The sequence below is a fragment of the Pan paniscus genome, chromosome 16, assembly GCF_029289425.2.
Source record: "Pan paniscus chromosome 16, NHGRI_mPanPan1-v2.0_pri, whole genome shotgun sequence".
NCBI classification, from domain to species: domain Eukaryota; kingdom Metazoa; phylum Chordata; class Mammalia; order Primates; family Hominidae; genus Pan; species Pan paniscus.
In genome coordinates this window covers 9,902,014-9,926,877 of record NC_073265.2, presented here as the reverse complement: position 1 = coordinate 9,926,877, position 24,864 = coordinate 9,902,014, and the positions used below count along the sequence as shown (strand labels likewise).

Genomic DNA, 24,864 nt, shown 5'->3' with positions numbered 1-24,864 from the left:
TAGTAATACCTTATCAGCTGTTCATGATCAAAATTCCTAGAAGAGGAACAACAGCTTACTTGCTATAATTTCTTCACATTCCATTGACTTTTCTTATTACTCAAAAAACAAAGTATGTTATAATGTGTTGATTTTTAAAATAAAACAAACTTTTCTTATTTAGTCAGCAATGAAGGTCAAGTGAGACCTTCTAGTAAAAGTCCTCTAAAGTCAGACACATGAAAATACTTATCCATTTAAAACAGACAATACTTTCCAATTATTTATTTCTATGATTGAATTAATGGGACAGTGCTACAAACAGAAGTCCTATGGAATAAGTCATACTTGGAAGATCAGAGTTTACTCTAGACAACTTGACAGCAATCAGTTTAAAAATGGTTTCACCTACAGGGATGTGTACTAATGTTAGCAATTAACTTTGAAAGGCATAACAATTAAGATGGATTGATGGATACAAGGATGGTTATACGATAAAGCAATGTAAGTATTAATGGCAGAATCTAGGTGGCAGGCATATGTGTGTCAGCTGTAAAATTTGTGTTCAATATTTTTTTAGTTCCCACATATCAGTGAGAACATGTGATATTTGTCTTTCCGTGTCTGGCTTAGTTCACTAAAAAAATTAATTTACAAGACAACTGGAATATAAGCAATGAATACAAGCACTAAGAAGATGAAGCCATAGAAACAGCTGCCAGAAAGTGAAGATGTGACAGTGAACATCAAACAAGTAAGATTAGAATTACAATTAGAATCAGAAATGACAAAAAAGAAATATGAACTGTGAGATGCAATATAAAAACTAATGGTGAACAAAGCAAAGAATAAAAAATAAAAACGGAAAGATTAAAAGGAAAATGTGACTGTAAGTAGAGTGACCTTTATATTATACAGAAGGTAAAGCAGAATGAACATGTGAGGAATCTAAAAAACAGATATAAAATAGAAACAACTGAAGGCTTATATAATTAGTCTATAAAGCTAGGAACCACTGCTTAGTAATTTCTCGTAAGTGGAGTCTCTTTGTTCTGAGATGTTGCAAAACTCCATTCCATCTCAAAGTTATTTTTAATGTTAAAATTTGTAAGAGTGAGCAACGGTATCCTAAATAGTTCTAGGCCTTGTAGAAATAGACTGTAAGAGACATCTGTGACACAACTATATTCAGTATGATGTAGGGTCTGTTACAATGGGATGAAGTGAATTTAGATTATTTCAAGACTAAACCTACAATTGTGAACTCATTAGTACCATGAACCGAACAAAACCCTATTAAATATAGAACAAGACGATTTTCATGAAAAAATAAATATGAACAAATCAGTATTTTCAATTGTTTGAAATATAGGTTAACCTTCAATTACTGTTTTATGGCCGGGTGCGGTGGCTCACGCCACGCCTGTAATCCCAGCACTTTGGGAGGCCGAGGCAGGCAGATCATGAGGTCAGGAGATCGAGACCATCCTGGCTAACATGGTGAAACTACGTCCCTACTAAAAATACAAAAAAAAATTAGCTGGGCGCCGTGGTGGGCGCCTATAGTCCCAGCTACTTGGGAGGCTGATGCAGAAGAATGGCATGAACCCAGGAGGCGGAGCTTGCAGTGAGCCGAGACAGCGCCACTGCACTGTGGCCTGGGCAAAAGAGCGAGACTCTGTCTCAAAAAAAAAAAAAAAAAAGAAAAGAAAAGAACTGTTTTTTTCATTTTTATAGTCTCAATATCCAGAATGCGTGATATATGATTAAAAAAAAGTAAAATTGTAGAACTAAATATTTACATAATTCATCTGTAAAATGAAAATCTGTTTTACAGCGTCATATTTCACAGTTAGAAAGGAAGAAAAACCTTAAATCAACAAATTAACTTTACATTTTATGGAACTAGGAAATGAAGAACAAATGAGACTCAAACTTACCAAAAAATAAAAAAAATAAAAATAAATTACAGCTAAAATAAAATAGAGAAAAATAGAAAATTTTTGCAATAGAAAAAAAATCAACAAAATTAGGAGTAGCTGTTTCATTGAAAAGATCAACAAAATTGGCAAATTCTTAGATTAAGAAATGAAGAGAATAGACACAAACAGCAACAACTGGAAATTAGAAAGGCGATACAACAACTGCTGCCACAGAAATAAATAGGACCTTAAAAGACTAGTATGAACAACTATGACCCAACAAATTTGATAACCTTTGAGAACGGATAGACACATCAAACCCACCAAGATTGAGCCACAAATACATACAACTTCTGAATGGACCTATAACTATTAGAGATTGAATCAGTAACTGTCCAACAACGCCAGGGCTTCACTGAAAACTCTACCAAACATTTAAAAACTAACAACCCTTCTCAAACTCTTTGAAAAAACTAGAGGACAGAGCACTTTCAAAATCATTTTCTGAGGTAAGCATTACTTAGATATCAAAATCAGACAAATTTACAAGAAAAAAGAATCCCTAATAAATACTGATGCAAAAAAAATCAACAAAATACCAAGAAACAGAATTCAACAATGCATTAAAAAGATTATATTTTTCATAAATTCTCAACTGGAATTTATTCATAAAATCCAAGGATGGTTCAACATACAAAAAAATCACTTTAATACACTGCATTCTTAGGACAAAAACCAATAATCTCAACTGACTCAGAAGAAGCATTTGACAAAAATCAACACCCTTTTAGGATTTAAAAAAAGGCCGGACAGGGTGGCTCATGCCTGTAATCCCAGCACTTTAGAAGGGCAAGGTGGGTGGATCACCTGAGGTCAGGAGTGTGAGACCAGCCTGGCCAACACAGTGAAACCCTGTCTCTACTAAAAATACAAAAACTAATCGGGCGTGGTGGTGGGCGCCTGTAATTCCAGCTACTCGGGAGGCTGAGGCAGGACAATCACTTGAGAACCCGGGAGGCGGAGCTGGCAGTGAGCTAAGATAGCGTCATTGCACTCCAGCCTGGGTGACAAGAGCAAGATTCTGTCTCAAAAAAACAAAAACAAAAACACTCAATTCGCTAGAAAGATATGGAAATTACTTCAACATAATGAAGGCCATATATAGAAAGACCACAGCTAATGTTATTCAATGATGAAAAACTGAAAGTTTTCCCTCTAAGATCACAAATGGAACAAGAATGCACACATTCACCACTTCTATTCAACATACTATTAGACGTCCTGCCAGAGTTAGCAATTGGGCAAGAAAAAGAAATGAAAGGTATTAAATGAGAAAAGTAAGAAGTAAAATTACTTCTGTTAGCAAATGACATGATCTTTTATGTTGAAAACTCTAGCCTACCAAAAAGAAAACCGTTAGAATAAAGGAATTCAGTAAAGTTACAGGATATAAAAACCAACATTAAGAAAAGAGTTGCATTTCTAAATACTAAAAATGAAGAATCCAAAAAGGAAATTAATTTTTTAAACCCATTTAAAATGAAATCAAAGAGTAAAAAATACTTAGGGAATATTTTCACCAAGCAAATGAAAGACATGTACATTGAAAATTAAACAACATAGGCCGGACGTGGTGGCTCACGCCTGTAACCCCAGCAGTTTGGGAGGCCAAGGTGGGCTGATCATGAGGTCAAGAGATTGAGACCATCCTGGCCAACATGGTGAAATCCTGTCTCTACTAAAAATACAAAATAAATTAGCTGGGCTTGGTGGCGCATGCCTGTAATCCCAGCCACTCGGGAGGCTGAGGCAGGAGTTGTCACTTGAATTTGGGAGGCAGAGGTGCAGTGAGCCAAGATTGCACCACTCTACTCCAGCCTGGTGACAGAGTGAGACTCTGTCTCAAAAAAAAAAAAAAAAAAAAGAAAATTATACAACAATGCTGAAAGAAATTAAAGACAATACAAATAAATGGAAAGACATCCAAGTTTATGAATTGGAAGATTTAGTACTGTTAAGATGGCAATACTACCCAAAGCAATCTGCAAATTCAAAGCAATCCCTATCAAAATCCCAATGGCATTTTCTACAGAAATAGAAAAAAAAATCTTAAAATTAATACAGAATCTTGAAGGACCCTGAATAGCCGTAACAATCTGGACAAAAAAACAAAGCTAGAGGCCTCACATTCCCTGATTTCTAAAGATATTGCAAAGCTATAGTAATCAAAACACTATGGTGCTGGCATAAAGACAGATATACAGACCAAGTGAGCAGAAGAGAGAACACAGAAATAGGGAAAAGAGGTTCTTCAACAAACTGTATTGGGAAATCTGGAATCTAACATGCAAAAGAATGAAGTTGGAGCCTTATCTCACACCATATACAAAGATGAGCTCAAGCTGGATTACAGACCTAAACTTAAAACATTGAATTATAAAACTACTACAAGAAAACATGGAGAAAAACTTCATGACATTGGACTTGGCAATGATTTCTTGAATAGATCACTAAAAGCACAAGCAACCAAAGCAAAAATAGACAAACTGGGGATACATAAACTCAAAAATTTCTACAAAGCAAACAGTAAATGGAGTAAAATGGCAACCTACAAAACAGGAGAAAATATTTCCATACCATGTATCTGTTATTTGGTTAATATCCAGAATATATAAATAACTCCTACAATTCAACAACAAAAAATCTAGTTAAAAAGTGGACAAAGGACTTGAATAGTCATTTTTCCAAAGAATATATACAAATGGGCAATAAGCCCATGAAAAGATTCTCACCATCACTGATCAGTAGGGAGAAATGTCAATTAAAACTGCAATGATACATCATCTGAAACCATTAGGATGGCCACCATTAAAAAAACAGAAAATAAGTATTGGTGAAGATATGGAGAAACTGGAACCCTTATGCACCACTGGTGAAAATGTAAAATGGTGCCAGGCACTATGGAAAACAACATGAAGGTCCCTCAAAAAATTTGAAATAGAATTACCTCCAGTTCCACATATGAAGAGCTTGGAAGTCACCACTCCATCCTAACAACAAGTAAAAAATGACAAACTTAAAAATAAACAAATCTGAGATAGGATAAGTGAGGTCACAGGGCAAATGACTGCCTGTGAGAGCAGAGGACAGGTGAACACATAGCATCACCATTTATCTGAGATGAAAAACACAAGCAGAAACCTCCACGGGGTAGGAAATCCTGAAGCGTAATGGACAAATTGATGAAGGCTCAGTGTGGACAACTCTGAAAGCTAAAAACTCCAGAGTTACCCAATTATAGGGGGAGCCCTACAATTTTCTAAGTTTTACATCCAGGCAATTGACCGGCTTCTCACAGTAAATATAGGAGAAAAATCCTCAACCCTCAGCAGGGGAGGCAAAGAGAAATGATTTACAAGTACACTAGACTATTCTGGTCTTAACAAGGTTTGTCCTCAGGAGAAACTAGTTAACCAGAGCCTAACCTGCTGGGGTTGTAGCAAAGCCAAAATGATGTGGGGGAAGAGAAATAACCCAACTTCAGGCCATTATGGCTATCTTGTTCTAACTAAGGGAATGAGGGAGGGTTGGGATTGAGAAACACTTGTGAAGTTCACAGTCCAGAGGCATAAGCTCACTAAAAAGACTGACCTAATCATAAGACTACAGAACTCTTCTCCTCTCCCTACACCTTACAACCACATTACTAAAGGCTCATTTACAACAGTTCCTTTTACCTAGTACATCATGTCCAAGCTATCAAGAAAAAAATTACAGGGCATAATAAAAGGTAAAAAACAAGCACCAGGACCAGATACAGCAGGGATTTGGAATTATCAAACTTGGAATTTAAAACAACTATGATTAATATGCTAAGGGCCCTAACGAACTGAGTAAACAACATGTTAAAAAAGTAGAGATGAAAATCCTAAGAACCAAAAGGAAGTGCTAGAGATAAAACACAAACAAAAACAAAAAACAGAACACTGTAAGAGAAATGAAGAATGCCTTTGATGGGCTTATTAGTAGGCTGGGCATGGATGAAGAATCTCTGAGCTTGAAAATATGCCAAAAAACTACATCTGGGCATAAAACGTTGTAATTACAGAAATTCAAGGATAAGAAAAAAATCCGAAGTAAGCCAGAGGGAAAAAATCACCTTACCTGTAGAGGAAAAAAAGAAAAAAAAGAAAAAATACATGTGACTTCCTACAAGAAAAAGAGTGAAATAGTCATAGTGTTGAGAGAAAAAAACCCATAAACCTAGCACTCTACCTTGTGAGATTATTATTCAAAAGTTAAAAAAAACACTTTCTCAGACAAAAATTAAGGAAATTTGTTGTCAGTACACCTGCCTTGCAATAAGTGTTGGGAAGTTCAGAAACTGAAATCTACATATATAGAGCATCAAAAGAAGGAAACACTGAAAGTAAAATAAAACCTTTTATTTTTCTTATACTTAATTGATCTAACAAATAAGAATTTGTTCAAAATAATGTCAACAATTGTGCTTATGCATACAAATGCTCCTAAACTTACTTATTGGGTTGTGTCCCAATAATACCATTATAAATTGAAAATATCATGAAAACACAACTTATCCAAATTTGTGGGATACAGTGAAAGCAGCGCTTAGAAAGAAACATACAACACTGATGCATTTATTAGAAAAGAATTATCTAGGCCGGGCGCTGTGGCTCACGCCTGTAATCCCAGCACTTTGGGAGGCTGAGGCGGGTGGATCACATGGTCAGGAGATCAAGACCATCCTGGCTAACACAGTGAAACCCCGTCTCTACTAAAAATACAAAAAAATTAGCCACACGTGGTGGCAGGCGCCTGTAGTCCCAGCTACTCGGGAGGCTGAGGCAAGAGAATGGCGTGAACCCGGGAGGCGGAGCTTGCGGTGAGCCGAGATCGTGCCACTGCACTCCAGCCTGGGCGACAAAGCGAGACTCCACCTCAAAAAGAAAAGAAAAGAAAAGAATGATCTAAAAATCAATTATCTGAGCTACCAACTTATGAAACTAGAAAAAGCAAATTAAATCCAAATAGAAGTAATAAAAATTAGAGCAGAAATCAATGAAATTGAAAACAAGATATCAATAGAGAAAAATCAAAGAAATCAACTAGTTCTCTGAAAAGATCAATAAAATCAATAAGCCTCTAGCCAGGCTAAGAAAAAGAGACAAAGGACAAAATAACTAATATCAGAATGAAAAGAGTGGACATCATTACAGATCTCATGGACATTAAAAGGATAATCAAGGGATATTATGAACAACTTTACGGCCACGAATTTGGTAACCTAGATGAAATGAATCAATTCCTTAAAAGACACAATCTATTAGAACTCTAAGAAGAAATAATCTTGATTAAAAAGCATATATTAAAGAAATTAAATCCATAATTAATAATGTTCTAAAAGAGAAGGCATCAGGCCCAGATGGATTCTCTGATGAATTCTACTAAACATTTAAGGAAGAAACCACACCAGTTCTCTACAATCTCCTTCAGAAGATAGAAGCAAAGGAGATGCTCCTATCTCATTGTATGAAGTCAGCATTACTCTAATACCCAAACCAGACAAAGACATTATCAGAAAAGAAAACTACAGACCCATATTTGTCATGAATAAAGATGCAAAAATCTTTGTATTAGCAAAGTATTAGCAAACTAAATTTTACTCCAATGTATAAAAAGAAGTATACACCAGCACAAAGTAGGATTTATCCCAGGTATGCAAGACTGGTTCAATATTGGAAAATCAATTAATGCAATTCACCATATCAACAGACTAAAGAAAAAAAATCACATGACCATACCATAGATGGAGAGAAGTATGTGACAAAATTTAACACCCACTCATGATAGAAACTAGTAAACTAGGAATAGAGGGAACACCTTCAACTTGATAAAGAACGTTTACAAAAAACATACAGCTAACACCATCCTTAATGATGAGAAACTAGAAACTTTCTTACTAAGATCAGGAACAAGAAAAGAATATCCCCACCTCACCACTCCATACTGGAAGTCCTAGCTAAGACAAGAAAAGGAAATAAAGGGTATACTAACGGGGAACAAAAAAATACAACTGCCTTTGTTTGCAGATGAAATGACTATATGTGTAGAACATAGACAGGAATTGAAAAAAAGAAAAAGAAAAACAACAAAAACCTCCTAGAACTAATAAGTGATTATAGCAAAGCTGCAGGATACAAGGCTCATATAAAAAAGTTAATAGCTTTCCTGTAAACCAGCAATGCATAAGTTGAATTTGAAATTAAAAACACAATACCATTTTACATTAGCGTGTCCCAAAATGAAATATTTAAGTACAGATCTAACAAAATTAGTACAAGATATATGAAGAAAAATGTTTTAGAACTCTGATGAAAGAAATCAAATAACTAAATAATGAAGAGCTATTCCATGACCCGTGAGAGACAACTCAATATTGACAGAAAAAGTCAGATGGACACTACTGATTTCAAGATTTACTGTAAAGCTACAGTAGTCAAGATGGTGTGGTACTGACAAAAGAACTGACAAAACAGATCAACGAAACAGAACAGAGAGCCCAGAAATGGACCCACATAGTCAAAGGAGCAATGGCAGTATTTGACAAAGAGGCAAAGGCAATACAATGAAGAAAATAGTCTTTTTCAATAAACAGTGGTAATAACTGAACATCCACATGCAAAAAAAAAAAAAGAGTCTAGACACAGGTCTTACACCCTTCACAAAAATAAACTCAAAATAAACCAGAGAATTAAATGTAAAACTCAAAACTATAAAACTCCTAGAGGATAACATAAGAAAAAATCTAGATCTTGGGTTTGGTGATGACTTTTTAGATACGGCACCAAAGGTACCAACCATGAAGAAAAGAACTGATAAGCCAGACTTCATTAAAATTGTCTACTTGTTTCTTAAAAATTGTTGTCTTTTGAAAAAGACAATGTCAAGAGTATGAAAAGACAAGCCACAGATAGGGAGGAAATATTTGCATAAGACACATCTGATAAAGAACTATTAACTAAAACGTGTAAGGAGGCTGGGCGTGGTGGCTCACATCCCAGCACTTTGGGAGGCCAAGGTGGGTGGATCACCTGAGGTCAGGAGGTCGAGACCAGCCTGGCTAACATAGTGAAACCTCGTGTCTACTAAAAATACAAAAATTAGCCAGGTGTGGTGGCGCACGCGTATAATCCCAGCTACTCGGGAGGCTGACGCAGGAGAATCACTTGAACCCAGGTGGCAGAGGTTGCAGGGAGCCAAGACTGTGCCACTGTACTGCAACCTGGGTGACAGAGCGAGGCTCTGTCTCAATAGACAGACAGACAGACAGACAAGACAGACAGAGACAGTGTAAGGAACTCTTAAAATTCCACAAGAAAACAAACAACCCAATTAAAAAATTGGCCAACAACCTTAACAGACACCTCACCAAAGATATACAGATGGCAATTCAGCATATGAAAAGATGTCCCACACATCATATGGCATCAGAGAAACACAAATTAAAATTATAAGATACCTCTACACACCTATCAGAATGGACAAAATTCAGAACACTGATAACACCAAATACTGGTGAAGATGTAGAGCAACAGAAACACTCACTCATTGCTGGTGAAAAATGTAAAAGGATAGCGTCATATTAGAAGACAGTTTGGATGTTTCCTACAAAACTAAACACTTTTACCATAAGATCCAGCAATTGCACTCCCTAGTATTTACAGAAAGTCGCTGAAAACCTAAGTCCACACAAAAACCTACACACCGATATCTACAGCAGTTTTATTCATAATTAGCAAAATGTGGAAGCAACCACAATGTCCTTCATTAGGTGAATATTCATTCACAAACTGTGATATGTCCAGAAAATGGACAAAGAGAGGTACTAACAACCTATGAAAAGACATGGAAGAAACTTTAATGCATATTAGTAAGTAAAAATAGTCAAGCTGAAAAGGCTATATACTGTATGATTACAAGTATATAATATGCTGGAAAAGGCAAAGTTAGAGACACAGTAAAAGGATCGGTGATTGCCAAGGAGTGGGAGGGAAGGAAAGATAAATAGGTAGAACACAGAGGATTTTGGGGCAGTGAAAACATTCTGTATGATATAATGGTAGATACATGTCATTGTACTTTGTTCAAAGCCACAGAACGTACAGCACTAAGAATGATCCCTAATATAAACTACAGACTTTGGGTAATTATGATGTATCAATATAGGTTCATCAGAAAGACATGTACCATTCTGGTGGGAGATGCACACTGGCTATGAGAGAATCTATACATGTGTGTGGAAGGAGGTACAGGGGAAATCTCTGTACCTTCCTCTCAATTCTGTGAACCTAGAACTCCTGTAAAAAAAAAAATAATCTAAAAAAAAATAGAATACATATGATCCAGTAATCCTACACCTGGGTATACTTCCAAATATATTAAAAACAGGTTCTCAAAAAAATATTTGTACACCCATGTTTATTTCAACATTACAATATTCAAGAAGTGGAAGGAACCTAAACATCCATCAACAAATGGTTAACGAAAATGTGGTATACATATATAACAAAATGTTATTCAGCCTAAAAGAAAAGAAAGAAATTCTGTAATATGCTACAACACAAATGAACCTTGAGGACATTGCTATGTGAAATAGGCCAGTAAACAAAAGACAAATACTTAATGATTCCACTAACATGAAGTAGCCAAAACAGTCAAATTTTAGAGGCAAAAAGTAGAATGGCATTTGCCAAGGAATAGGAAGAAGGGGGAAAAGAAGAGTTGTTCAATGAATGTAGAGTTTCTGTTTTACAAGATGAAAAAGTTTTAGAGATCTGCTGCACAACAATGTGCACAGTTACCACAATTGTACTGTACACTTCAAATCATTAATATGGTAAAATTTGTTGTTTTTGACAATTTTTAAAACTCTACCCCATTGTTTTCTTTACCTCTTACATAAACTGATAAAAACCTGTTTTATCTTAATCAATTATTATATGACTACTGCTCCCCAGAGAAAAAAGTACATGTGAAATACTACTACTTATCCATCTCCTGGCTCTGAGCAGTACATGTCAGGAACAAGAGGGAATTGTAGCTGGAAGACAGTAGGAGAGCCATAGGATAAGTCTCTAAGAGAAGGAAGAAAAGGCGCAATGAAAGAAAACAAGTTTAAGATAGTAGAAAAGCATTCAAAGACTGCAACCTGAGGTAAGGTGTTTTCACTGAAGCTTTTGGGGTAAAACAGTTTTGAGTTGGCATGCCTGTAGACATGGGAAGCAGCAGTGATGCAGAGGTGAACGTTACTGTAGATAAAAACGGATGGGAATTTGACTTGCTAGGGACTGAGGGGTTAATCATATAAATAAAGATGGCAGCAGATTTGGGAAAGAGTGAAGAAGAATAAGTTCAGGTAGCAGTCTTCAAAAACCGAGACGAAACTGATAGCTCACTGAAGGCAGACAGAGGAAGACAAAACCAGAAGGCATAAGCTTCAAAGAAGCAGGGATTTTTATGCTGAGAGAGTAAAAGGAATAGTTCAAAGCAGCAGTGGAGAACACGAATAACATTCCATGTGGGAAAAGAACATGTCCAGAGCTTACTGCACCTATAACCTAGCTTCTGTAACTGGAAATGAAGAATCTGCTCTAGTCAGGTCATCACTTTTCACTACTTATTTTACTTGGCCTTCCTAAGAAATATAGACCTTTTGGAAATTATTGACTTTTGGGTCTAGGACACTATTTCTTGGTTTCCTCCCTTCTCTCTGGCTGTTTTTCAGAGACTTCCCTTCCAAATCTAGAGACATTTGTATTCTCCAGGGATCAGCTATTAGATACTTTCCCTTTTAAATTTCCCTTTGGACAGTTTCATCTTTCAAGGATTGAGCAATAACTAAATGACTTCCAAATGTCTACTTCAGTATAAATTCTGCTTGTCAGGCTACATAAAAAGGGCTCTTCAAGGAATTATGATGTCTAAAGAAAGAGAAAGCCACATGATTTCAATATCACAGAGATGACTACAGAGGAATAGCAATAAAAAGAGAGGCAACTTAGGAGAGGTGAATCACAAAAGATGACTAGGAGCTGATGACACTATGGGTGGGAAGAATGTTTCAGATAGGGGAAGAATGTTTCAGATAGAGGAAAATGAGTAAAAGCACAGGGGCCTGAAAACATGATATTATAAGACAATTCCAAGCACTTCAAGAGCCTAAAGTTCAAGAAAAGTTTCAAAAATATGAAAATAGAGAGGCAGGGAAAAGCCAGATCATGGAAGACCTCAATAGCCATGATAAGTAATTCTTTTTTTAGCCAAAAGAGGAGTAATCTAATAAAAGCTAAAGATCTTCTCCTCATAAAAATACATGCACACTTCAGGAGTGCAAATGCACTCTTCCGGAAGATTCGTAACCCACTACATTCATAAACCATTAGATAAGAACTAAAACACAAGGAGTCACTGAAGGGTTTTAAGCAGGTAAGTGACTGACAAAATTTGCCTTTTCAACAACTGAAACCAAAGTGGGCAAAACTGGAGGCAAGCAATCCAGTTAGGTAATGACTACTGTAATAGTCCAGACAAAGAATGTAGCAGTAGGAAGAAAAAAAAAGATGAAATTGACCCAGGAAATATTTAAAATAAGTAGTTTGTAAGAGGTAAATAAGCTGGAAGAGCTAGAGGTAATGGGTGGGGTTTCTGGTATGGGCAACAAGATATGCTACAAGCTGAGATGTTAATAAAAACAAGCGTTCATCAGCATTTAGTAAGTGATTTATTTATATTATATCACTGAATACTCAATTATGTTAAGAGGCAGACAGCAGTTAAAAAACAAAGAACTCGGTGAATCAAAAAGTTCTGCTAATTTGGGGAAATAGCATCCCTTTTATTTTTGTTAATCTCTTTTGGGTTTGATCCTCATTTATAGCTGACAAGAAGTTCTATGTACTAAAGGTAAACTATTCTCATTAATGTTTCCAAAAATCTCTTGGAATAATTAAGATATAAAGAAATTCAAAATTCACATGATTATAAAAATCTTTCCTTAGATAATCTCATAATATAGCCATGTTTTGCTCATTCTACTTTGAGAAGATTCAGCCAGAAGCAGTTCATCCATTCAACTATCCCTACTGTGAACTAGAAGTATGTTTCCTTACATTTGAAACAGAAGATATAGGTTTATATGATGCTTCAGGTGGTAGAAAAGCAGGGCAGACTATGACTCGTGTCACTTCCTTCCACACGTGATGCCTTTCATGGGCTCCTGTGTCTGTCAGAAGAAAGCAAAGGGCCTTAGCGTGCTCCTGGCTTTCTACATCCAAATGCATTTTTTCACACCTTCTCCCATCAGCTAACTCTACATTACTGCAATACGGAACTTCTTACTACTCAGTGGACTTGTTCTGCTGTCTTCTCTGATTCCAGGTGTTATTCTTCCTGCCTAGAACACTATGATTCTTAGCTATTCCCAAGCATCCTCAAGGTTTCAGCTTACATACCACTTTTAAGATAATTAGGTATTCTTCCTCTGAAGTCTCATACCAACCAGTACCTATTCTATTATATATTATAACTGCCTATTAATTAAATGGGAAGCTGAGGTATATGACCTAATAACTTATTTACTGTCGTATCCTCAGAACCTAGCAAATTACAGAGTCTCAACAGAGATTTTTCAATTTCTCTTCTGATACTGTCTCGATAACAGTGTCAATTAAACCTACCTTTCTCTAATTATTTGACCTTGAAGGGAAATAGATGTCAGACTACCTCCTGGTTTCGAGTATACTGGAAGCATACAAAAGGACCTTCTCAATCTGGAGACCAAGAATATGATATGAGAACCTATAGGAGAACCACTTATTTGATTAAAGAGATTTCTTTTACTTCAGAAAATATTTCAGTATGTTACTTGACCCATAAATGCTTATAGATGTGTAAGTACACCGAAGAAGTCATATAGGAAATAAAAGCATCCAAGCTATATTTCTATGGTCTACTCTGATTAAAAAGCTCAGCTCTCCTATCAAATTCAAGATAATGCATGTGGATTATGGAGCACAGTGACTTGCTACATGGTAAATGCTCAAAAAGATGATAGGTGGTATTACCCACATTCTACAGGCTGTGTACATACTTATCAGTTTATATATATACATAAACTGATCCTAAAAAATTCTTCCTACATTTCTGCAAGATAATTAAAAAGGCAGAAACAAACATTTTGCATAAATTTACTAGCTTCATTCTTTCATGTAGGAAGTAGTTACTGACTACCTACTGTATGCCAGGCACTGTCATTAGGCTTCCATTCTAGTGGTAAAGAAGCAAAACAACAAAGAAATCAATATGCAAGAAGTCAAATGACATTAAATCCCATGAAGAAAAATGCAGCAAGGTAAGGGGAATGCAGAAGAACATGATCATTCTTTGATGCAGCCGGTCAGGAAAAGCATCATTTGAGCAGAGAGCTCTCTGAATCAAGTGAGGAAGGAAGCCACATGGATTATCACAGAGAAGGGTCACAGGGTCACAGACAATAGTTACAAGCCTTAAGATGACAAAGATACAGCCATTTTAGACAGAGATGAGCAAGTGCGGTAGAGAGATCACAGAAATGAAAGGAAGCCAGTTCATACAGGGCCATGTAAATCTCCAGATTTTACTTTTAAGATGGGAAGCCTCTGAAAAGTTCTGAGCATAGTAAATAACATGGTTTAACTCAGATTTTAAAAAGATCATTCTGGCTGCTACTAGAGAATACACTGTAAAGCACAAGACTCCTGGGAAACAATTTCTTTCTTTTGCCAAAAGATGATGCCTTTAAACAGAGTAAACAGAAGTATAATGATTAAAAAAAATAAAATGAATTGTGGGTATTTTGAAGGTGTAGCCAACAAGATTTACCAATAATTTGAGTATGTGACATAGAGAAATTAAAAGATGCTTCCAAGGCTTTTGGCTGCACAGGAGGGAAAAAAAGCTGTTATTGACTGAGATGGCAAAATATTATGAGAGACGTAGGTTTGGGATGATGAAAATCAGGAGCTCCACTTAGGACAGGTTAAGTTTGAGAACCAGACTTAACTGCTAGATAAATCAGTCTACAGTTCAGAGGGCAAGAGCTGACGATGGAAATAGAAGAGTTGTCAACAGACAGAGTCCTGGGGCATTTCTGACATTTACAGTAAACTGAGCATTTATTAAAACTAACTTGCTTTACTGAACCATAAATCACTTGTTGTATTTACCCCTGCTCCATTTATAGTTATACATCTGGAAACATAGCCTTAGTGTTAGAGGTAAAGAGTAAATACCAAACACAAAAAATCTGATCTGGTTGGGTGCGGTGGCTCAAGTCTGTAATCCCAGCGCTCTGGAAGGCTGAGGCAGGCAGATCACGAGGTCAGGAGTTCAAGACCAGCCTGGCCAATATGGTGAAACTCTGTCTCTACTAAAAATACAAAATTAGCCAGGCATGGTGGCACATGCCTGTAATCTCAGCTACTCGGGTGGCTGAGGCAGGAGAATTGCTTCAACCTGGGAGGCAGGGGTTGCAGTGAGCCAAATCGCGCCACTGCACTCCAGCCTGGGTGACAGAGCAAGATTCCACCTCAAAAAACAAATCTGAAGTTACTGAGAAACTGGTATGAAATCATTAAGAAAATTAAGGTGTCTAAATTAATACATACAAAGAGATTCTACAACACAGTATTTATAAATTTAAACAAAATCCACGGCCAGGCACGGTGGCTCACGTCTGTAGTCCCAGCACTTTGTGAGGCCAAGGCAGAAGGATTACTTTGGGGCCAAGAGTTCAAGACCAGCCTGGGCAACATAGTGAGACCCTGTCTCTACAAAAAACAAACAAACAAAAACACTGTTTTAGCCTGGCATGGTGGCATGTGCCTGTAGTCCCAGCTACTCAGGAGGCTGAGGCATGAGGATCACTTGAGCCCAGGAATTCAAAGTTGTAGTGAGCTCTGATCACACCACTGCACTCTAGCTGTATCACTTATGACAGAGCAAGACAATATCTCAAACAATAAGCAAACAAAACAAAAAACTAAAGTAAATCCAGGTAAAATAAACATACAAATAAATGAAAAGATCTGGGTTATTGCATTAGTTCTGTTTCTAGGCTTAACTACAAAATGGTGTCCAGTTGTTAAAAACACTTGTTTAAGAGTATTAATAATTTTTTTTTTTACTATGCTCTTCTACATCCTAGGAAATTGGCAACACTAAGAATTCCTAAAAACAAACAGGAGTGTTAACTGTATATAAATTATTATTTAAGATGCATTCAAGGCGTTACTTAAAATATCAAATGCATGTCAAAGTACAAACAACAAAATCATGCTTCAACAAATGTGGGATGTTGCCATTAATGGACAGTTAGCTCTGAGGTAAAACCAAGAATCCTTCATTACCTATTTTTGTAAATTAGGACAAATACTATTAAGGTATTAGGTTGGTACAAAAGTAATTGAACAAACCTGGACCTACTCACCTCACTGAAAGTGCTGCCTGGCTACAGTTTCTAGATATAGGAATGTGAGAAATGGTAGCAGCCTTGAAGGTTTAGAGCTATATTCCCATACCAATTATGGCTAGAAACTTAAACAGCTCTATTGAGACATTATGGGAAGTCTAATTTCCTGTTACTCTACTTTAACACAGCCAAGTAAAACAGTAAGAAAGCTTGCTTAATTCAACAAGGACTGAATGCCAGAGTGTCACCTGGAAACTTGTGACAAATAATCATGCCTCACACATTCATCCTTGGTTTTTACTACCAAATGCAAGCTTCATCTATCCTCTTCCATTCTAAACTTGACTCATCCTCCTAACCTCTTCCAGAAAGATCTCTAGAAACCCAGAGGCTTTCTGAAGACCCATAGGCTATCCCCCATCTTCAACTACTTTACATAATGGCCCCTCAACTTCTTAGCTTTCATGAAAGCCTGGCTCCTCCCCAAAGGCACTGCCTATCATGCAACCCTTTTATGTGACTCCTAAAACTCCTAAGTCCACCATTATTCTTCTAATTCCCTGTACAAAATTCCCTGTATTAAAAACAACAAAAAAACAGCTTGTAATTTGAAACTCATGTCATCTAACCGAATGCCTTCTCTTTCCCTCTCTGTTCTGGTCAATTAAACCCACATATTTAAGCCTCCACTTTGCCCCCAGTTACATCATCAGCAAAGTGACTTCAATGTCCCTGTACATGGTTCTATCCCAATACTCTAGGCCCCCAAAATATTTGCCTTTCTAAATTTGAGACATCTTCACCTCCTCATTTCAGCAAATCACTCCCTTGTCTTTGTTAGACATACTAAAACCTCTGACAATGATCATCTCAGCTATCTTTGTAAGAGTTTCACTCATACTCATATCTCCTTTCACCTGTCAAGACACCAGGTTTGGTGACAAATAAAAATGATACGTATTTGGGAGGCTGAGGCAGGAGAATCATTTGAACCCAGGAAGCAGAGGATGCAGTGGCCAAGATCATGCTACTACACTCCAGCCTAGGTGACAAAGCAAGACTCTGTCTCAAAAAAAAAAAAAACACAAAAAACAAAAAAAAGGATACATATTTATTGTATTCACATGATGTTCCAAAATATGTATACACTGTGGAATGGCTAGATCAAGCTAATTAATACATGCAATACCTCACATACTTATATTTTATGGCAGAACATTTAAAATCTACTCTCAGTGATTTCCAAAAATACATTGTTATTAACTAGTTTCCATGTTGTACAATAGATACCTTGAACAAATTCCTCTTAATTGAAATTTTGTGTCCTCTGACCAACACCTCTGCAACCCAGTCCACCCACCCCCAGCCCCTGGTAACCACCATTTTACATCCCTGAGTTAAGATTCCACATTTAAGAGAGACGTAGTATTTGCCTTTCTGTGGCTGGCTTACTTTCAACAATGCCCTCCAGGTTCACCCCTGCTGTCACAAATGACAGCATTTCCTCCTTTTTATGGCTGAAGTATATTCCACTGTGTATACATACCACATTTTCTTTATCCATGAACACTTAGGCTGATGCTGTATCATGGGTATCGCAAATGATACCGAAAGGAACATGGGAGTACAGATCTCTTCAGCACACTGATTTTATTCTTTTATATATATATATAAAATACATATATATCCAAGTGTGACTGCTGAATCATATGGTAGTTCTATTTTTTAATTTCTGAGCAAACTTCATGCTATTTTCCATAAATGCTGTACTAATTTACATTCCTGCCACGCGCAAGATATACCTTGTCTGCAAATCCTCATCTAACTTTAACAGCCATTCTAATGGCCATTTGTATGTCTTATTTTGAGAAATGTCTATTCAAGTCCTTTGCCCATTTCTTAAGTGAGGTGCTTTCTTACTACTGAGATGTCTGAGTTCCTTATATATTTTGCATATTAACCCCTTACCAGATATATGGTTTGGAAATACTATCTTCCATTCTGTGAGTTTTTTCATTCTGTAGATTTTTTTCTTTTTGCCATGCAGAAGCTTTTTAGTTTGATGTGATCTCATTCATCAATTTTTATTTTTGTTGCCTGTGCTTCGGGGGGGTCATATCCAAAAAAATCACTGTCCAAACCAATGTCATGTACATTTCTCCTATACTTTATTCTGGTAGTTCTACAGTTTCAGGTCTTATATTTAAGACCTTAATCCATTTTAACTTGAATTTGGTATATGATGTGAGATACAGGTCTGATTTCATTCTCATGCATGTAGATATTCCATTTTCCCAACACCACCTATTGAACAGACTTCCCTTTCCCCGCTGTGTTCTTTGCACCCTGTCCAAAATCAACTGATAGTACACGAATTTATTTCTGTGCTCTCCATTCTGTTTTGTGGGTCGATGTGTCTGTTTTTTTGTTTCTTTTGTTTTGTTTTTAAAAGACAGGGTCTCACGCTGTCATCCAGGCTGGAGTGCAGTGATGCAATCACAGTTCACTGCCACCTTAAGCTCCTGAGCTCAAGCAATCCTCCTCCTTCAGCCTCTCGGGTAGCTAGGACTACAGATACACAGCACCGCGCCTGGCTTTAAAATTTTTTTTTTTTTAATTTTAGAGACAGGGTCTCACTATGTTGCCCAGGCTGCTCTCAAACTCCTGGTTTCAAGTAATCCTTCTGCCTCAGTCTCCCAGAGTGTGGGAATACACGTGTGAGCAACTGTGCCTGGCCTGTCTACTTCTATGTGACTATCATGCTGTTATAATTACTGTAGCTTTGAACTATATTTTGAAATCAGATAGTGTGATGTCTCCAGCTTTGTTCTTTTCACTCATGACAGCTTTGGCTATTTAGGATCTTATGTGGTTCCATATAAATTTTAGCACTGTTTTCTAGTTATGTGAAATTTAACATTGGAATTTTGATCAGGATTGCATTAAAACTGCAGATTGCTTTGGATAATAAAAACATTTTACAATATTAATTCTTCCAATCCATAAACACAAGATAACTTTCCATTTATTGGTATCATCTTCAATTTCTTTAATCAATGTTACATAGTTTTCAACTCTTTCGTTAAAGTTATTTCTAAGTACAATCATCCCTCAGTATCTGCAGGATATTGGTTCCAGGATCTCCTGTAGATACCAAAATCCATGGATGCTCAAGTCCATTATATAAAATGGTATAGTATTTGCATACAACCTACACACATCCTCGTGTATACTTTAAATCATTACTTAGTACCTAATACAACGTAAATGCTATGTAAACAGTTGCTATACTGTAGTTTCCTTATTGTATAAGAAAACAGTATTTTTATTGTTGTATTTTTTTCTCAAATATTTTCATCCAAATGTTCGTTCAATTTGCAAATGCAGAACCACTGATACTGGGAGCCACTGCATGTTTTGTTTTTGGTACCTATTATAAATGGAATTGTCTTCTTGATTTTTCTTTTAGATAATTTGTCATTAATGTACAGAAATTCTACTGATTTTTGTATCTTGATTTTATATCTTACAACTTTACTGAATTTATCAGTTCTAACAATTCTCTGGTGGAGTCTTTAGGGTTTTCTATATACAAGATCATGTCATCTTCAAACAGGGACAACAATGTCTTCCTTTCCTACTGGGATGCCTTTTCTTTCTCTTGCCTAATTGCTCTTGCAAGGACTTCCAGTACTGTGCTGAATAGAAATGGCAAAAGTGGGCATTCTCGTTTTCTTCCTGATCTCAAAAGAAAAGCTTTTAACTTTTCAACATTCAGTATAACGTTAGCAGTGTGTTTGTCAATATGGCCTTTATTTTATAGAGGTACATTCCTTCTATACTTAATTTGTGAGAGTTTTTAGCACAAGAGAATACTGAATTCTGTCAAATGCTTTTTCTCAATTATCTCAATTATCTATTGAAATGATAACATGGTTTTGGCCTTTGTTCTCCTAATGTTGTATATCACATTTTATGGATTCAGGTCTGTTGGATAATCCTTGTAGCCTTGAGGTAAATCCCATATGATCACAGTAAATGATCCTTCTAATACACTGTTGAATTTAGTTATTATTTTCTTCAGAATTTCTGCATCTAAATTAAGAATACGGGTCTGTAATTTTCTTTTCCTGGAGAGTTCTTGTCTGGCTTTGGTATCTAGGTAATGCTCATCTCCCAAAATGAGTTTGAAATTACTCCCTCTTCTTAAATTTCTCATAAAATTATGAGAACAATCTGTACTATTCTTCTTTAAATGTCTGCTAGAATTCAGCAGTAAAGTCACCAAGTCTTGGGCTTCCTTTGGTGGGAGATATTTTTATGACTGATACAATCCTTGTCACTGGACTGTTCACATTTTTCATTTCATGATTAAGCTTGGACAAGTTGCATGTGTCTAGGAATTTATCCATTTCTTCTATGGTAATCAATTTGTTGGCATATAATTGTTCAGTCTCTTATGATCCTCTTATTTCTTGTACTTCTCTGGTATCAGCTGCAATGGTTCCTCTTTCATTTCTGATTTAACTTGAGTCATCTTTTTTCTTAGTCTAGCTAAAGACTTGTTGCTTTTATCATCAAAAAACACAACTCTTTATTTTTTTTATCTTGAGTCATCTCTTTTTTCCTTAGTCTAGCCAAGTAACCTGTCTTTTGAGTTCAGATTCTTTTGTCTGCTTGCTCAATTCTGCTTTTAATGCTCTTTTGCATTTTTCATTCCACTTACTGCATTTTCAGCTTCAGAATTTGTTAAAAAATAATTTCAATCTCAAAATTTCTCATTTTGATTGTTGTTTTCCTGATTTTGTTGAATTGTTTATCTGCGTTTTCTTGAAATTCATTGAGCTTCCTTAAACAATTACTTTGAATTCTTTGTCAGGCAGTTCATATATCTCCATTTCTTTATGGTTGGTTCAGGTGTCTTATTGTGTTCCTTTGACTGGTGTCACGTTTCCCTGACTGTTCTTGATCCCTGTAGTCATGTGTTGGCACCTGCACATTTGAAGAAGCTGAGACTTGTTCCAGTCTTTGCAGAGTGACTTTATTGGGTAAAGCCCTTTACCAGTCGGCCTGTCCAGAGATTATGCAGCCTGAGTCCACAGGGGCTGGCCTGGAGTCTGGGTCAGCAGGGTAGGTCCTGGAGCCTTGGTACACAGGTGCTGCTGGCCTGGCATCCTGGTCTACTAGAGTGAGCCTGAACCTTGGATCTGCAAGGACCAGTGTGAAGGCTGGGTAGGTGGGTGTTGGCCTAGAATTTGGATCACAAGGGGCTGGCCAAGTACTGGGTTTGGACCCTTGTTCTGCAGTGATGTGAGGCCACAGGGGCCGATCTAGAGGGCAGGGCTGCAGGGACCACCCTAGCACTAGACAGGCTTGGAGCCTAGGGCTGTGGGATCCAGCTTGGTGCTGGGGTGGGCCTGCAAGCTTGGTTTGTGGGTATTGGCCTGAAGTTTGGGGCCATGGGGGCCCGCCTAGCATTGAGTTTTACTGGGGCGAGCTCAATGTTAGGGTCTAAGTCTGGTGTACACTTCCCCTCCTTCCCCCAGGTGAACAGTCTCTCTCTCCATGCTGGGATCTCAGGGACTGAGGGAGGTGTGACACAAGTAATGTAAAACTGTCCTTCTTACCCTTTTCAATGTGTCTTTTCTTATCTGTGTGCCACATTCAGGTAATCTCTCGTCTGGTTTCTTAGCTCTTATATTTTTGTGTGTAGACAGTTGTTCAAATTGATGGTTCTACAATGAGATGAGTGCTGCAAAGTGCTAGTCTGCCATCTTGCTGTTATCTAGACCTCAGGCTTTTCTTAAAACAACTCAACACTTTGGTCTGGCATCCCAACCTTTCCAATCATGGCCATCATCAACAGCATATAAATTCAAATACTCCAATGTTAACATCTTATGCACTTGCCACTAATGATTCTGTTCCATCAGCTCTGCTAATATCCAACCCTAAAATACCATGCATAATCTTCTGGCTATTGGAGAAAAGTCTTTAAATTTCAAATGTGATAAAGTCTTTAATCTTAACTAGTCACTCAGTGGAATGAGATTCTCCTACTCTGATACGGTTTCTGATTTCAGGTAGCCAGCCAGTCAAGACTCTCAACTTCTGATCCACTTCTTCACCCATTCCCCTCAGTAGCTTCCTAAGTTTTCAGTCTTCTCAAAACCTCTAAACAAACCTTGTATTCCACAAAATATTATTAAAAAATGTTTCATAAAAAGTTTCGTGGTCACTAACCTACAGTAAGATACCTTATATCCACTACAATGACTACTATTGAAGTACACACACACACACACTCTCACACAATATGTGATGGCAAGGATGTAGAGAAACTGGACCCCTTGTGCACTAGTGGTAGAAATGCAAATAGGTACAGTTGCTCTGGAAGAGTATGGCAGTTTCTCAAAATTTTAAAAATAAAATTACCATATGATCCAACAATTCCACTTCTGGGAAAACAATTCAAAGCAGGGTCTCAAAAAGATATTTGTACACTCCTGTTCATAGCAACATTATCTGTAATAGCTACAACATGGAAGCAACCTGAGCGCTCATCAACAGGTAAATGGATAAGCAAAATGTGATATATACATACAATAAAACATTATTCAGCCTGAAAAAGGATACAAATTTTGAAACATGCTAAAGATGGATGAAACTTGATGACACTGCGAAGTAAAATAAGCCAATCATAAAAGGGCAAAAACTGTATGATTGCACTTATAGGAGGTACTTAGAGCAGTCAAAATTAGACACAAAGTAGAATAATGGTTGTCAGAGGCTGTGAAGATAAGGAAATGAGGAATTATTGTTTAATGGGTACAGAGTTTCAGTTCTGCAAGACAGAGAGTTCTGATCGTGACTGTGCAACAATATTAATATACTTAATACCATTGAGCCAAATACTTAAAAATGGTGAAATGGAAAATTTTACATTATGTGTATTTTACTACAATTTTTTAAAGCTTAAAAGACAAGTCACATGGTTGGGTCACATAAATTTGAGAAATACATTTTATAGTCATTTCTTGCAGATTCACAATATATACCGGCATTTAAATAAGGTTCCAATATTTTCAGTAAAAAAATCTTGATTTTTCCATCCTCACCCACAATTACAATTAATATCACACATCCATCTTTACTTCCTTGTTCTAATTTCATTAGATGGGCATCTTTCCTCTTATTCAAGGTCAATCACCATATCTGCATTTTTCTTTTTTTATATTACCTGTATGAGAGATACACCTGTATTTTTCATTCCAACCCTTAATACCTCGAAAAACTTTGCTTTGATAATTACTACCTCTATTATCTGAAACATCTTTAGTCTTCACAATAAATCACTAAAGTCTTACTTACTTCATGTCCTAAATATTTGTCTTAAATCCAGAAAAATTTACTTTGAATTCCTATTATACCACTGTCATTGTCAAGGCTCTCACTGACTGAACTACCTTACCATCACACGTTTCTCTTCAATCCTTTCTCTCTTGCAAGGTTATTAAAAATACACGTTTGACAAACTTACTATCTACCTACTGAGCAAATTCTTTGCTGACTCCCTAATACCTTCTATCACATCTTATCTTCTTCATTTTCCTACCTCTCAGCTAGTTTATGATCTAAAAGTCCTCAACTGTCTATTGTCCCCTACTCCCTATGCTGCTTCTAACTTTGGCTCATACTTCTGCCTGGAATAAGCCGCTCATGCTTCTAGCTGCCTGATTCCCAGTCACATTTCAAGACTGAACTTAGCATTTCCTGGCCACTCTTACTTCCCTGCCATCTACACTAGATTCCTATTGCATACCTGGGTACTCCAGTACTCCTTCATGTTACTATTGTATTTTGGATACCATTCTACCTCAGTGACTGAAATTATTTGCTTCTGCATCTTTCACTCTTGAGTATAATATAAATTTCTGTAGGGTGAAAACTAATTATTACGCATCTCTGTATCTATAACATAGTACCTGATGCCTTAAATATGGTAGGTGTTGAGATTGTTAAACTCAGCTCTTTCCTCAACCTCCCTATTTCCCTACAACTGCTACCAGGGAAGCAAAAAGACTAAGAATTTAGGCGTGTGCATTTATCTATCTAGTAGTAGAAATCTAGTAAACTGTTACCGAGGTTTAGAGTTACCTGATAGGAAAAAAAGTAGGTATGTTCCTATCTCCCATTGACTGCTAAATGATTCCTTTCTTTTAACCAGAAATTATTTCCAAATAATGTGACGTAATTTAAAGCAGTCTAGGGCAACTCAAAATAAGAACCACAGTCTCAACCAAGTTACACTTACATTCGGCTAGCTTCAATGTCGTCAGACTGAGGTTCTCCTGATCTGTAAAATGCAATTGAGAAACAGTTAGCAAAATATTCCATATTCCAAAAAAAAAGGTAGACATATTACTTAGGAAG

General features: G+C 36.7%; 1 protein-coding gene and 1 long non-coding RNA gene across 13 annotated transcripts in view; both read right to left on the bottom strand.

Annotated features, from left to right (window-relative positions):
* The window catches only part of UBE3A (ubiquitin protein ligase E3A), a 101,464-nt gene that overhangs the window by 43,295 nt on the left and 33,305 nt on the right, over nucleotides 1-24,864 (bottom strand). For 11 of the 12 annotated variants that reach the window (XM_003828062.7, XM_014347735.5, XM_008953387.6 and 8 more), the window contains one exon: nucleotides 24,746-24,787. The exons of the other annotated variant lie outside the window; for it this stretch is intronic. In XM_003828062.7, the coding sequence (XP_003828110.2) occupies nucleotides 24,746-24,787 (42 nt within the window). The remainder of the gene's footprint in view (nucleotides 1-24,745; nucleotides 24,788-24,864) is intronic. 12 annotated transcript variants of the gene reach the window in all.
* Nucleotides 2,377-24,739, bottom strand: LOC129394001 (uncharacterized). The gene is made up of 2 exons (XR_008621165.2): nucleotides 22,059-24,739; nucleotides 2,377-21,638 (listed from the first exon to the last, which is right to left on the bottom strand). It is a non-coding gene; the product is annotated as an uncharacterized LOC129394001 (long non-coding RNA).